Here is a 15883-nt window from a genome sequence, read left to right as displayed (position 1 = left end):
ACCTTGCTCAGTGACATGTGAATGTGATGTCAGGAACTTCCAACCATTGCTGAATTTATTTATTTGCTAGGTTACTTCAAAGAACGTTAAGTCAACGGCAGAACGCAGGCAAGGAACATCTATGGAATAGTTACAGATTATGTTCTGACACAGACTGTGGTGGAGGCTGAGTCCGTGGGTATATTTAAGGCAAAAGTTGATCATTTCTTGATCAGTCAGGGCATCAAAGAATATGACAAGAAGGCAGGTTTATGGGTTTGAGTGGGATATGGGATCAGCCATGATTGGAATGGCTGAGCAGACTCGATGGGCTGAATGGTCTAATTCTGCTCCTATGTCTTTATGGTCTTATGATGCAACATTCATTACCAAACAAGTTAATCTTCAACATGAATCTATCGGCTTTGATGGTTTTGCTCATTTCTCAGGTAAAATGTTATTGAATTTCATTTCACAGAGACATGAGGGGAATTAAGCAATATTCGCTTAAATGGGAGCTATTAATGCTTCATGCAAATGATTATTTCATTAATTAGTCACATTCTTTGTTCAGTTTTCTCTCTCCAATCAAGATCTCAGCTACTGGGATTCGATTCTACAGTCCAATGGTATTTAGACCCAAGTGACTAGAACACAAAGTTCTGTAGGCAATTCAAACATGAAAACATTACACAAATAGTCCTGATCATGCTAAATGGATACAAACTCCTTATCCAGTGGATCTTGTCAAATACAAATCAAGAATTTTCCCTCCATCATCACCCACGTCTACTTTGATGACTTGAGTGGTGCTCTGGAGCGGGTCAGATAAATTGTTTCAGGTAATTATGCATTTTCAATGACAAACCAGAATAGTTAGGTTCATTGGTACTTTTCAGTTCAAACTTTTGTAGTGATAACCTTATCTCCAATGACTCATCTGTTTATTTTATTGACATTAAAATTCAGTAATTTATAATGCAAAGCAATTGGGGAAATCCACTCACCTGGATATATTAAATCGGCTTTAATGTCTAGTAATTTTTCCAATGAAGTCATATAATCATACAAGTCCTCAAATACAGCTGTACCTTCTCCCAGAATACAGTCTCCAGAAAATATAGCATTTTCCTCTTTAAGTAACAATGCCATATGATCACTTGTATGCCCAGGCGTGTAAATAGCCCTGGTAGCAAAAATATCATTTCAGACTACTCGTTTATAGATATGTGAATTTCATAAACACTATTTTAGAGAACACTAGTGTGTCACAGATATAATGCATAATCTTCAGTCTTCTGGGTTACAGAAAACCTGATTCATGAAAAGCTGAATTCTCCCAGCCTCTCAAGTATAATATTCTAATTTCGTTACCAAAGCAAAAAATAATGCTTTCTCTAAACTGTTCTTCAGGTAGGATCAATCATGACGAACCTGAGCCACCTTTTGTTTGTGCAGATTTGTCATTAAGTTGCTAATAGCTTTCTTGTCACTCCACCCAAGCTGCACACCATTCATTAACGGATGTTATTTAACTTCAGTGAGTTACCTAACATTAGTAAGAGTTGTTTTGAACAGTGGTGGAACAAGAGATTCAAAGATATTGCTATGGCTCAGCTGCCAGTCCAGGTCCAGATACAGAGTCTAAACCCAGCAGGGAAGGTATTGCAACTGAACACCTGGATCCAGAGCAAATGCATAGGTAACAGGCTGATCAAAACAGCTTGCTTTATGGTAATGAAGGGGGATTTAGGAAGAGGCATATTAGTAAATCCTCCCCAGGTAACTCTTTGAAAGCTTTTGGATTGAATAGATCTTGATTACAGCTTGGTTATTTCCACCCCCCTCCCGAACCGTTCATCACCACAAAACCTCTCATATGCTTGCTTGACCCAAGACTGACCTAATCAAACTCTTAGCATTTGGTTTAGATTAGGTTGGGTATCAAAAATAAAATGTATAATAAACAGGCTCAGACTTAGTTTTATTCTCAAGCACAACTCTATGTGGAAAGAGCAACAACCAAAAACAGAGAAACAGCTAAAAACAATGTACAATAGAGCCTAAAGCTAGTACTGCTCTCAGAACCAGGGCAGCAGAAGTACTTGGAGACGTTTGGCTGATGGACAAAAGGAGTGTGGTTGAATCTCAATCTCTATTTAAAAAAATGAAGATATTTTCATATTCCTGAATAAAGTCTGGAAAATATAAGTTTCAGTCAACCCAGTAATATGGTTCAGCAAATCAAGATGTGCATGGTTAAAGAGGTTTTAATGGAGCAGCATGACTAATGACAGATCATAACTGTTTAAATGGGGGGATAAGCATATTAACAGTAGCAGAATGTGTATGTTTTGCCAGTAAATGATGAGTGGAAAGAGAATATATAACTGAGAACCTGGACAAAAGTTGCCAAAGAACTGAGGAGTATTTAGTCCAGGAATGGACGCATAGTGGAGCTTGGAGCAGAAAGGGAATACGAATAAAACATAAACCTAATCAGAGATTCCTTTTCCAACATAGGCACAGTGGGACCATAAAAGCCACATGAAATGACAACTTTTAGGGTATGGCTAAGAATATGGATGAGAGAATTTATGATGAAAGTTTTTTTTGAGAGGAAAAGTAAACAATAAACACTTGTACATTTCTATTCATCCCCTACATTCATCTTCAGACTAAGCTGTTTCTCCTAGCCCCAGTACTGTACTAAGGTTCAAAGTTCAAAATGCATTTATTATCCAAATTTGAAGACTATATACAACCTTGAGATGTGTCTTCTTGCAGGCAGCCACAAAACAAAAAAACTCAACAGAATGCACAAAAAATCCTACACAACAAAGACTGTCAAACACCCAAATGCGAATAAAAGAACAAATTGTGTAAACAATAAAAAAGTAAACAAGTAACACACTGTGACTGATTACTTGTACTATTTCAATTTCTTCATTTTATAAAAATCAGCATTTTGCTGTTAATGGTAAATAACTGAATCAGAACCTCTAATGTCAAATGAAAATGTTTACAAATGTAAAAAGCAATTATCATGTCCTCATTAAAATTGTGAATACCTTAGTGTGGCTCCCTCAGTCTCCAACACATCTCCATCCTTTAGATATGTATATTGGGCTTCACCTTGTCCAATCATTTCTTTCTCAGGTGGTTTGTGTGGAAGTTTGCTAATCTGAACATTGCCACCTTGTAACATATAATCAAATATTGACAAAAGAAAATATAATTAATTTACAATCTAAGATGATATTGCAGACCTGGTTGATAATACAAACTCAAAATACATTTCAAAAATAAATCTGCACAAGACACATGTTTTCATGGGCCCAACACTGTTGGCTGAAGGGCCTGTACTATGCTGTAATGGTCCACGTTCAATGTTTTCAGATAATATAGACAAATGAATGTCAGTCTTTTCAAATTAAAGTACCATTTTTAAATCACATATAATATTCCAGAGTTATACAAATAATGCTGAATAGTCAAATAGAAATATATTTCATTTATTTTAAGATTCTACTGACCACTGCCATTGCATGCCATAAATTCTGGAATTTCCTTATAGAATATTACACTTGACTTCAGAGAATTTGAAGAAGAATACAGAATCTTGGAAAATTAAAGAAGAGAAACACTGTGCATGTGATTTCCTTCTGTCTTTTTTCATATTATACAAACAAATGTCCGGTTTAATTTGGTGACTTCTGGCTGGTGGCAAATGAAACAAGGAAAACAACTAAATCAGAATCAGATTTAATATTACCAGCACATGCTGTGAAATTTGTTAACTTTACGGCAGCAGTACAATATACATGATAAATATAGAGTAAAAAACTGAATTACATTAAGTCTATTATATATGTCTATTAAATAGTTAAAATAAGTAGTGGAAATAAAACAGAAATAAAAAAGTTGTGAGGTAAATGGGTTCAATGCCCATTTAAAAATTGGATGGCACAGGAAAATACTTTGTTAATCACCCTTTTTCTGGTAAGTGATCATTGCAAATGATGGTCTATAACTTCCCTTTGAACTTGGAGGCAATTTGATGTGGCAGAACTGAGGCGAGGTGAGGCGAGGCGGCAAGCCTGTTGCCAAGAGTGAGGAAGACAGGGTTTGGTCAATTCAAGCGCCAGGCTGAATTGGAAAGACTGGGGACAGGCCAAATTGAGATGGTGGGGTCCAGGCCCCAGAAGGCATCAAAGCGACTGAATGAGATACTTGGATGACAATTTAAGTGCTGGGCTGATTTGGAAAGGTTGGGTCCACGCCAATTCAAGGCGCAGGGTCCGGGTCCTACAGCATATCGAAGCAAATGAACCCAACATTTGGAAGATGATTTAGGTGCTGGGGTAGATTGAAAATGTCAGGGTGTTGGGGCCTGAGGCGGGGGTCGGGCTGGTTCAACTCGTTGCTCTGCGACGTTTAACTTGGCTCTGCGCTGAGCTAAGGGTCTGGAGACAGACTCTCTGTACACCTCAGTTCAGAACGCTATTTGCTTGTGTTTATCATTTACATGATTTATTTTTCTCTGCACTCTGGGTGTTCGACTTTTTTTTATGGGTTCTTTAGGGTTTCTTTGTTTCATGGCTGCCTGTTAGGAGATGAATCTTAAGGTTGTATAATGTATACATACTTTGATAATAAATGTACTTTGAACTTTAAAAACCTCAATAAGTATTTTATTGTACAGTTTAGTGAAAATTAATGCTAACTAGCATTAATGTAATTATTCTATCTTGGGATCCAAGTACCCTATTTATGCAGCTACACCCAATCCATTAAAATATAATTGGAATTTGAATTTCAAAGTGACACAGAAATTACACAAATTCTTATTGATAAGGTATTTTGTATTATTTTTAAAGGAAATGCATTACAAATCTACAATAAATTTCATAGTTTTCATCCAAACTGCTCCGTGCTGTTTTTCGTAAGCCACCTACAAGCTACAGAGCATCTGAGTTATTCCTGATCCTTCTGGTGCTTCAATATTTTATTCAGAGTTCTGTGTCTCTAGTTGCTATGAGTAACCTCTGAAGGAAGATGATAATCACCATATGGGTGACAGATTTCTTTTTAAATCACATCATGTTAATCTTTATTAGAGAAATATACTTCTCATTTACAGAAAATGCTGGAAATACTCAATATTATCAGGAAGCAACTATGAACAGAGAAACTGTTAATACTTTAGGTTGAAGACCCTTCATCAGAAAGAGAGAAAATAATCTACTTTAAATTGCAGAAAGGATGGGTGAAAGGCATATTCCATTTGCCTCTTCTTTGCCCATTCTTCTATCTGTCCAAGTTCTTCAGTCTCCCTGCTTCCTCAGCACTACCTGGCCCTCCACCTATCATCTGCAAACTTGGCCACAAAGCCATCAAATTCTATCATCCAAATCATTGACATATAATGTAAAAATAAGTGGTCCAAACAGAGACCCCTGTGGAACACAACTGGCATCCTGTTGCAATAATAAGCAAATGCTTTGAGAGGCTGGTCAAGGACTACATCTGTAGCATGCTACCGCCCACACTGGACCCCTTACAATTCGTCTACTGATACAACCGATCAACAGATGAGACAATAGCGACAACTCTACACACCATCCTTACACATCTGGAGAGAAGGAATGCTGTTCTTGGACTACAGTTTAGGATTCAACACCATAATTCCCTCCAGCCTCTACAAGAAGCTCAGAGACCTTGGCCTTCACCCTGTCTTGTGTAGCTGGATCCTGGATTTCCTGTCAGATCACAGCAGGTGGTAAGAATGGGCTCCCTCACCTCTGCCCCTCTGACCCTCAACACAGGAGTCCCTCAGGGCTGTGTACTAAGCCCTCTCCTTTACTCTTTGTATACCCATGACTGTGTTGCCACCCACAGCTCTAATCTGCTAATTAAATTTACTGACCATACTACACTGATTGGTCTAATCTCAAATAATAATAATGAGGCAGCCTACAGAGAAGAAGTCACCACCCTGTTATCAAGAAAACAGCCTCTCCCTCAATGTCGCAAAAAACAAAGGAACTAGTTGTGGACTACAGGAGGAATGGAGACAGGCTAGCCCCTATTCACATCAATGGATCTGGGGTTGAGAGGGTGAACAGTTTTAAGGTCCTTGGCATAAACATCTCACGTGGTCTGTACATACCGGCTGTGGGGTGAAAAAGGCACAACAGCACCTTTTTCACCTCAGAGAGTTGAAGAAGTTTGGCATGGGCCCCCAAATCCCAAGAACTTTCTATAGGGGCACAGTTGAGAGCATCCTGACTGGCTGCATCATTGCCTGGTATGGGAACTGCACTTCCATCAATCACAGGATTCTGCAGAGAGTGGTGCAGACAGCCCAGCACATCTGTAGATGTGAACTTCCCACTATTAAGAACATTTACAAAATCAGGTGTGTAAAAAGAACTCGAAGGATCATTGGGGACCGGAGTCACCCCAACCACAAACTGTTCCAGCTGCTACCATCTGGGAAACGGTACTGCAGCATAAAAGCCAGGACCACCAAGCTCCGAGACAGCCTCTTCCACCAGGCCACCAGACTGATTAACTCATGCTGACACAACTGCGTTTCTATATTATGTTGACTGTCTTGTTGTACATACTATTTATCATAAATTATTATAAATTGCACATTTAGATGGAGATGTAACGTAAATAGTTTTACTCATGTAGATAAAGGATGTAAGAGTAAAGTCAATTTAATTCACTGGCAGCCAACCAGAAAAGGCTCACTTTATTCCTATTCTTTGCCTCCTGCCAATCAGCCATTACTTTATCCATACTATTATCTTTCCTGTAATACCATGGGCTTGTAGTTTGTTAAGGAGCCTTGTGTGTGGCACCTTGTCAAAGGCCTTCTGAAAATCCAAGGACACAACATCCACCGATTCTCCTTTGTCTATCCTGCTTGTTATTTCTTTGAAGAATACTAAAAAATTTGTCAGGCCAGATTTTCCCTGAAGGAAACTGTACAGACTTTGGCCTATTTTATCATGTTCCTCTCAGTGCCTCAAAACCACATCCTTAACAATCAACTCCAACATCTTCCCAACCACTGAGGTCAGGCTAACTGGCCTACATAATTTTCTTTCTCCTGCCTTCATCCCTCTTTAAGAATGAAGTGATACTTGCAATTCTCCAGTCCTCCAAAACCATTTTGAAATCTACTGATTCCAAAGGGACTGTGGCTTTCACATTTCCCTGGACCACACTTCCATCTCCACCAACTACAGTACCTCCTTTCTCATGCAATGAGATACAACACCTGTTGCCACCAAACAGGAACCTAAACATTCCTTCCTTATTCTATCCTAGTGTACAGCATTTGGTTTCCTCTGTACTGGAGAAAATAAACATACTTGGTGACTGCTTTGTTGAGCAACCGTGTACAGTCTGGACCAGTGAATCAGAGCTTCCTCTTGCCTACCACTTTAATTCTCTGACCTTTCCCCTTTCTGACCTGTCTATGGCCTCTTGCACTGTGATATGGTGGACTAATGGAAACGAAGCACAGTACCACAGGAAGATGTGGTATCTTCCATTTGGGCATGTTACAGTATTACAGATTCCAATCCAATTAATAATTCAATTAATTGGGTAGCCAATAATTCAATCATTTGTTTTCTCTGTTCCAACAGACATGTCTGATTTTACTGTGGTTCATCTTCCAGCAAAATGGTGCCTGTGACCAATGTCGACATCTTACAAAACTACCAGATACTCTCCTTCTCCTAGACATATTTCTTCTTCTAGTTGACCTTGTTAACTGAAATGCTGTTGAAATTTGACCATTTGTCACTACTTTAGCTTTGGGATTAGTATTTAAGGTTTTAATCCATTTTATAAAAGATACTCCTAATCCATATTTTTCCAATACCTGAAATAAAAATTCCCATTCCAATCTATCAAGTGCTTTTTCTGCATCTAAAGCAACTGCCACACTCATTTCCTCCCTCTTTTGTGCCAAATGAATTGTACTAAGTAACCGGGTTACATTAGCTGCCGATTGTCTATTTTTAATAAATCCTGTTTGATCCATATGTATTAATTTTGGTAAGTATTTAGATAATCTGTTAGATAAAATTTTGCTATTATTTTATAGTCAATGTTTAACAAAGAAATAGGTTTATATGATGTTGGCTTTAAAAGATCTCTATCTTTTTTTGGCAATACTATTAAAATAGCTGTCGAAAAAGATTCTGGAAGTTTATGCATTCTTTCCGCTTGGTGTATTAACTCCATAAAAGGAGGAATTAATAAATCTTTAAACTTTTTATAAAATTCGGGTGGAAAACCATCTTCTCCTGGGGATTTATTTCTTTGAAATGATCCTAGAGCTTCTTCGACCTCTTTTAATGTAAAAGGCATATCTAATCCCTTCTGTTCTTCCGAGTTCAATTTTGGAAGAGTTATTTGTGATAAAAACCTTTCTATCTTGACATTATCATTTTGTGATTCTAATTGATACAGTTCAGAATAAAAATTCTTAAAAGTTTCATTAATTTCTAAAGGTTTATAAGTAATTTTATTTACTCTTGTTCAAATTGCATTTATCGTTTTAGAAGTCTGGTCTGTTTTTAACTGCCAAGCAAGAACCTTATGTGATCTTTCACCTAGTTCATAATATCTCTGTTTAGTTCTCATAATTGCTTTTACTGTTCGATATGTCTTAAGTGTATAATATTGTAACTTCTTGTTAACAAGTTGTCTTCGTTTTTCTTCTGTCATATCTTTGAGATTCTTTTTCTAATTTTGTAATCTCTTTTTCCAATTGATCTATTTCTATCATATATTCCTTCTTAATTTTAGAAGTATAACTTATTATCTGACCTCTCAAATATGCCTTCATTGCTTCCCACAATATAAATTTATAATCAACTGAATGTGAATTTGTATTAAAAAAAACGGAATCTGTTTTTTCATAAAATCACAAAAATCTTGACTTTTTAATAATATTGAATTAAATCTCCATCTATAAATGGATTCCTCTTTATCTATCATTATCATTGTCATTATCAAAGGAGAATGATCTGACAATATTCTTGCTTTATATTTCATATTCTTCACTCTGTCTTGAATATTCGTTGTTAATAGGAAAAAATCCATCCTTGAATAAGTTTTGTGTCTATTTGAATAAAATGAATAATCTCTTTCTTTTGGGTTAATTCTTCTCCATATATCAATCAAATTTAAATCTTTCATCAATGATAAAGTTAATTTTGCTACTTTTGATTTTGTGACAACCTTTGTTGATCTATCTAAAACTGGATCTAGACAAAAATTAAAATCTCCACCTATTAATATTTTGTCATGTGCATTAGCCAAATTCAAAAAGACCTCTTGTATAAATTTTACATCATTTTCATTTGGTGCATAAATATTCATAAGAGTCCATAGTTCTGAAAAGATTTGACAATGTATAATTACATATCTCCCCGCCGAATCAATTAACACGTTTTGTATTTTAACTGGTAAATTTTTATTAACCAAAATTGCAGCAACTCTAGCCTTTGAGTTAAATGAAGCCGCAATAACATTTCCAACCCAATCTCTTTTTAATTTCTGATGTTCTATCTCTGTTAAGTGTGTTTCTTGTAAAAAAGCTATATCTATTTTCATTTTCTTAATGTATGTTAAGATTCTTTTTCTTTTCATCAGTCCATTAAGCCCATTAACATTAAAACTTAAAACAATTCAGTAAATTAGTCATTATTTTTAATTGGGTTACTCCAATCTATAATAATACCTAATCTTTCAACTTTTGTGGTACCTTGGGGAGTCTTTTTAAAATTCTCCATGTTGCTATGTGTGTCCCCACATAGCAGACCACTGAAACTTTTAAAAACAAGTAAAAAAAGCTTCAAAATAGATTCCAAAAATTACAATTTAAAACTATGCATACATCAGGATGTTCAATATTGACTACAGATCAGCAATTATTATTATCAACCTCTCAAAACTTATCAATAAACTTCAAGACCTTGGCCTCAATATCTCCTTGTGCAATTGAATCCTCAACTTCCTCATTGGCAGACTCCAGTCAGTTGAGATCAGCAGCAACATCTCCTCCATAATCTCCATCTGCACAGGTGCACCACAAGCTGTGAGCTTAGTCCCCTGGTCTTCTCACTGAGTACCTATAATTTTATGGCTAAGTATAGCTCCAGAGCCATATTTAAGTTTGCTGATGACACCACTGTTGTATGCCGAAACAAAGTTGTGATGAATCAGCACAGCATAAAGGAGGTAAAATGAAAATCTGGCTGAGTGGTGGTAAAACAATGACCTCTCTCTCAATGCCAGCAAGACCGAGGAGCTGATTATTCACTTCAGGAGGAGGAAACTGGAAGTCCATGAGCCAGTCCTCATCAGTGGATGAGGGTTAGCAACTTCAAATTCCTCGGTGCTATCACTTTAGTTGTCCTGTCCTGGGCCCAGCACGTAATTGCAATTACGAAGAAAGCATACTATTTCCTAAGGGATTTGTGAATATTCAGCATGGCATCCAAAACTTTGACAAACTTCTATAGATATGTCATGAAGAATATATTGATGGGCTGCATCACAGCTTGGTATGTAAACTTCAATGCCCTGGAACAGAAAATCCTGCCAAAAGTAATGGAATCAGCCCAAACCATCATGGATAGAGCCCTCCCTACCAATAAGCACATCTACACAGAGCGTTGTCGCAGGAGAGCCGCATCCATCATCAGGGATTCCCATCACCCAGGTCATGCTCTCTCTCACTGTGGCCAACAGGAAAAGGGTACAAGGACTTTCAAGGACTCTTCATCTCATATTCTCGATATTACTTATTTACTTGCTTTTTCTTTCTTTTTCAAATTGCACAGTCTGGTGTCTTTTACACATTGGTTATTCACCCTGTTGGTGTGCTCTCTTTCATTGATCCTATTATGTTTATTGAATTCATTGAGTATGCCTTCAAAAATTAATCTCAGGGTTGGATTTGGTGGCATATATGTACTTTTGATAATAAATTTACTTTGAAATTCTCTTCTTTCCCAGTCCTGAAATGTTTAACTCCATTTGTCATTCCACAAGCACTGTCCAACCTGCTGAGTATTTCCAACATTTTATATTTTTATTCTTGATTTCTAGTGTTTATTGTTTCTTCGATTTTCATCTTTCATTTTCAAATGAGAAATCACCATTCAATTGAGAGAAAGACTTGGCTATTTTGAGGAAAATTACCAGTGGCAGGAAAACCCTTCAAGATGGCAGACTCACCTTCAACAACATTTTTCAAGATATCTGGTATGCCTCCAACATGATCATTGTGCCAATGTGTCACCAGAATTTCTTGAATACTGGTATTCTCTTGGACCAAAGTTTCTTTCAAACAGCTGATGTATTCAGGTACGGCTGGTTCACCAGTGTCAATTAAGAACCGTCTGTAGGAAAAGTATTATGATATTCCTCAGGAACTTGAAATTTTCTTTTAAATTTACTGCTTGAATTTTTAAATCTTCAGTATACTAAATGGAGTACCAGTTCCTAAGCCAAATGATTAAGTATTAACAGGCAATAATATTTGAAAAGTCAGAAGAAAGGATTAATTTCAATGTGGTACTTGTTTTTTTTTTAATTCCTTGGAGATGTGAGTTGATCAATCATTAGGTTTCCCATGGTTAGCAACTCCCCAAAACTTCTCCTCCATTTATGAGACATGAGCCAGGAGTGCACCTGAATACTCTCCACTTGTGGGAAAAATAATAGTCAAGAAAACTGCCTGCTTGATTGGCACCCCATTTATAAATAAAAATTATTTCAACCATTAAAGTATCACAGTTGCAATACACTATCCACAATATATCTACTGCAGTTACTTGACCTTTCATTAATTACAAGGTCAGCAGGTTCACAGGAACACCTCTATCTGCAGATTCCCCTCTAAGTCACATAATTAAAAGTGTTTGGATGAGACCACGTCTATATTCTGTTGATGATATTTTATTTAACTGGGTGGCAAACTTCAGAGAACAAGCAGACTTTTTTTGCTGAGGATACAGAAAAAGCTGATGAAGGGAATGCAGGTTTTTAGAATGCATTTGACCAAGTCCTCCATAAGAGACTGTCCAGCAAAATGCAGGTCCAGGAGAATAAGGAAGTCTTTAGCGGCATGGATAAGAAATTAGCATAAAGATCAAAGTCAAAGCCAAGTTTATTGTGATATGCACTGGTACATATACACACAGGTGTGATGAGAAACTTACTTGCAGCAGCATCACAGGCATATATTATCATATAAGCAGTATTCATAAGAATAACAAATTAAATATAATTTATACACATTTTTACAAAAAATAATAATTAAAACCCAAGTCCATTTCACTGCAAAGTGATCTTAGTGTTGCTAAACTGTAATGATTATGGTTTTGTTTGTTGGTTCAAGAACCGAATGGTTGAAGGGAAGTAGCTGTTCTTGAACCTGATGTGGCACTTCAGGCCTTCTGAACCTTCTGTCCAGTGGGGAAAGAATGGCAGGAGTAATTGAGTCATGCAAAACATTTTTTTTCTGCACACTGTAAGATGACTATAGTGTTGCTGAGGGAGATTTGTTCATTCTGAGAATGTTACTGATGTAGATTAGAGTGCACAGAATAATATTTGCATTTAACAGCTATGTGTGAAGCAAGGACAGAAATACAATAAACAGTTAATTGGCAGATAGAATTTAATACAATGAATGAGGGAAAATAATAATATAAACAGCACAGTGCTAAAGAGTATGCACAAACCCAGATAACTGGTATCTATCCAACATCTTTGAAAGTGGCTGGGCATACATGTATGGTATTTAGCAGAAAGCAAGATCCTATAGTTCACTGGGATGTGAGTATGAAAGCACCAGTACTATTTATTACCTTTATAAAACACTGGTCATGGCACAATGGCACTTGATGTCCAATCTGATTCACCAAAAAGGATGCCAATATACTAGAGGGTGCAGAAGATTTCTTGTAATGGCTCCAGTAATTAGAGATCTCAATTATATGGACAGTCTGAAGAATCTGATGCTGCTCTCCTGAGAGGAAAATTTGAGGAGCTTATAGAAGTGTGAAAGATCACAATGGGTTTAGTTAAGGGAGAGAGAAGCTATTCACTTTAACAGATGCTTAAAGACTAGGATTACTGATATAAAGTAATGTGTAAAAGATGCAGGTAGATATTAGGACTTTTTAAAATAGAGAGACTTGATGATGATCTAGAACTGCTTGGTTCATTAAGTCCCTGAGCTTCCAATCACCTGCCATTTTAATTTACCATCTTACTTCACTTTCTGTCGGTGTCCTTCTGCACTATTACAAGGTATAATGCAAGCCATGTCACAAAACCTCATCTTCAGTTTAGTCATGTTGTAGCCTTCAGGAGTTGATATTGAGATCTCCATTCTTAGATAAACATAGAAAACCTACAGCACAATACAGGCCCTTCGGCCCACAAAGCTGTGCCAAACATGTCCCTACCTAGGCTTTACTCATAGCCCTCTATTTTTCTAAGCTCCATGTAGCCATCCAGGAGTCTCTTAAAAGACCCTAATGTTTCAGCCTCCACCACCGCTGCCGGCAGCCCATTCCACGCACTCACCACTCTCTGCGTAAAAAACTTACCCGACATCTCACATCTAGATAACTTACGTTCTTTCTTTTTGTATGACATTTTCCCTGCTATTATTTTGGCTCAGTTTTTTCTTTTTCAGTGCCATCTGGCTTGCCAACTGTGACCCACAACCTTACCCACATAAAGAACTTTAATCTGATTTTAATTGTCAAATTCTTTATTCAACCTCTTCGAAAATTTTCTGCATTCCACCCAGCTCCTTCTTCATCTTTTCTGCTAGCTAAAACTAATTTGTTTCATTTTCCAGTGTGTCACTATTGCAGAGGACCTGCCCTGGACCCATCATATAAATATTATTGTGAAGAAAGCACGACAGCACCTCTATTTCCTCAAAGGTCTGCAGAGATTCAGCATGTCATCAAAAACCTTGGCAAACTGCTATAGATGTGTGGTGCAAAGTGTGCTACTGGCTGCATTATGGCCTGGTATGGGAACACCAACACATTTGAGTGGAAAATACTTCAAAAGTTAGTGGATTCAGCCCAGTACATCACAGGTAAAACCCTCCAAACCATTAAGCATATCTACATGAAATGCTGCTGTAGAAAATCCATTATCAAAGATTCTCACCACTCAGGCCATGTCCTTTTCTCACTGCTGCCATCAGGTAGAAGGTAAAGGAGCCTCAGGACTCGCAAAACCAGGGTCAAGAACAGTAACTACCCCTCAACCATCAGACTCTTAAACAAAAGGGGATAACTACTCTCAATTAAGGACACTTCTATCTTGTTATTTCATGCTCGTTATTTGTTATTTATTTATTAACTGCATTTTGTTTGTTTACAGTTTCAGATCCTGTTTACAGTTACTGTTCTATAGATTTGCTAAGTATGCCCACAGAAAAAGAATCTCAGGGTTGTATGTCCTGACAGGTATGTACCCTGATGATAAATTTACTTTGAACTTTCCCAGTCTTTTGACAGTTCCCATTTTTTCTCTTTCCATAGATGCTGCCTGACATATTGAATGCTTTCAACATTTTGTGCTTTTTTCAAATTTTTAGCATCTATATCTTTTTTGGATCAATTTCCATTAAAGCCATTTCCAACACAGAAGAGAGATATGGCTGGCTGCTTTGGGTAAATGTGCACAGGTATAAAGTACAGAGCACTTTCTATAGGCATTAGAATTTGCAAGAGTATGAGTCCTAACTAGTTGGGTGAAAGTGGGTCAATGTTGGAGCACATTGTGGTGAACCTTGACACAAGAGACTGCAGGTGTTAAAAAACCCGATCAATGCACACAAAATGCCAACAACTCAGCAGGCCAGGCAACATCTATATGGGAAAATGAATAGTGTGTGCTTTGGGCTGAGATTTACTGGAGAGCATGCAGAAAAAAAATTCACAAGGATTTTTGCATAGATTGGCATACTTTGAGCAAAATTTGGAGGGAAGGAAGCTAAGGAGTGACCTAATAGAAGCATATAAGATTTGAGCGCCACAGTGAGAGGGTAGATGGTCAGAATCTTTTTCCCCATGGTAAGGAAATCAAAAACAAGACAGCATAGCTTTAAGGTGGGAGGAAGGAATTTGAAAAGGGATCTGAACGGTAAGTTCAACACACTCAACGCTGGAGGATTTCAGCTCAAAACACCGACTGTTCATTTTTCTCCATAGGTATTGCCTGATCGGCAGAGCTCCTCCAGTTGTTTGTGTGCGTGTGTTAGAGAAGCAGTGATAGCCAAATACACCAGGAAGGGCGAGGAGTGGGATCATCCGTCTCTCCTTGGGAGGAGGGGTACCTAATTCCACTCGGGACTATCCGTCCTCCGGGTATGACTCCTCCCACGCCCTCGGTCTTTACTCACCGGGGACCCGTACCCACCAGGTAGGTGTTGGTACCCTGGAGGGTCATCGGGCCCGGGTTACAGCCCAGCACCCGGACCACCCGCGCCGACAGCCGCTGCACCTTGGGCAACGCCACCGCCATCCCAGCCGCCGATCACAGGCCGCCGCGCCCCCGCGCGCTTCGCGGGGCCGCGCACGGAAACTGACGGCCGAGGTCAAACGGCGTCCACCATTCGGACCTGGTAGGGACTCGGAGGGTAACGGGGCCCGAGGCGGCCACTTGTGGACGGGGCATTGAGCTTACTGGAGGAACTCGGTCGGACCTGCACCCAGACCCAGATAAAGGGGGTACTCGGACCCAGATAGAGACTGGGGAGCCTGTGTGTAGTCCACTCATTTTTAATGTTAGTGATATTTTCTTAAATGTTGGATCAGTAATTTCC

At 38.1% G+C, this 15883-nt stretch overlaps 1 protein-coding gene across 2 annotated transcripts in view; it reads right to left on the bottom strand.

Annotated features, from left to right (window-relative positions):
• Window positions 1-15625, bottom strand: part of lactb2 (lactamase, beta 2) — a 44873-nt gene extending 29248 nt beyond the window's left edge. For both annotated transcript variants that reach the window (XM_073040693.1, XM_073040687.1), the window contains exons 1-4: window positions 15461-15625; window positions 11257-11420; window positions 3051-3177; window positions 987-1165 (exon numbers count right to left, since the gene is read on the bottom strand). In XM_073040693.1, the coding sequence (XP_072896794.1) occupies window positions 987-1165; window positions 3051-3177; window positions 11257-11420; window positions 15461-15582 (592 nt within the window). In that variant the 5' untranslated portion in view covers window positions 15583-15625. The remainder of the gene's footprint in view (window positions 1-986; window positions 1166-3050; window positions 3178-11256; window positions 11421-15460) is intronic.
• Between the last annotated feature and the right edge of the window lie 258 nt (window positions 15626-15883).

This window comes from Hemitrygon akajei, chromosome 1, assembly GCF_048418815.1.
Source record: "Hemitrygon akajei chromosome 1, sHemAka1.3, whole genome shotgun sequence".
Classification (NCBI taxonomy): Eukaryota; Metazoa; Chordata; class Chondrichthyes; order Myliobatiformes; family Dasyatidae; genus Hemitrygon; species Hemitrygon akajei.
The sequence above is the reverse complement of the archived record's forward strand: the minus strand, read 5'-3'. Positions and strand labels throughout refer to the sequence as shown.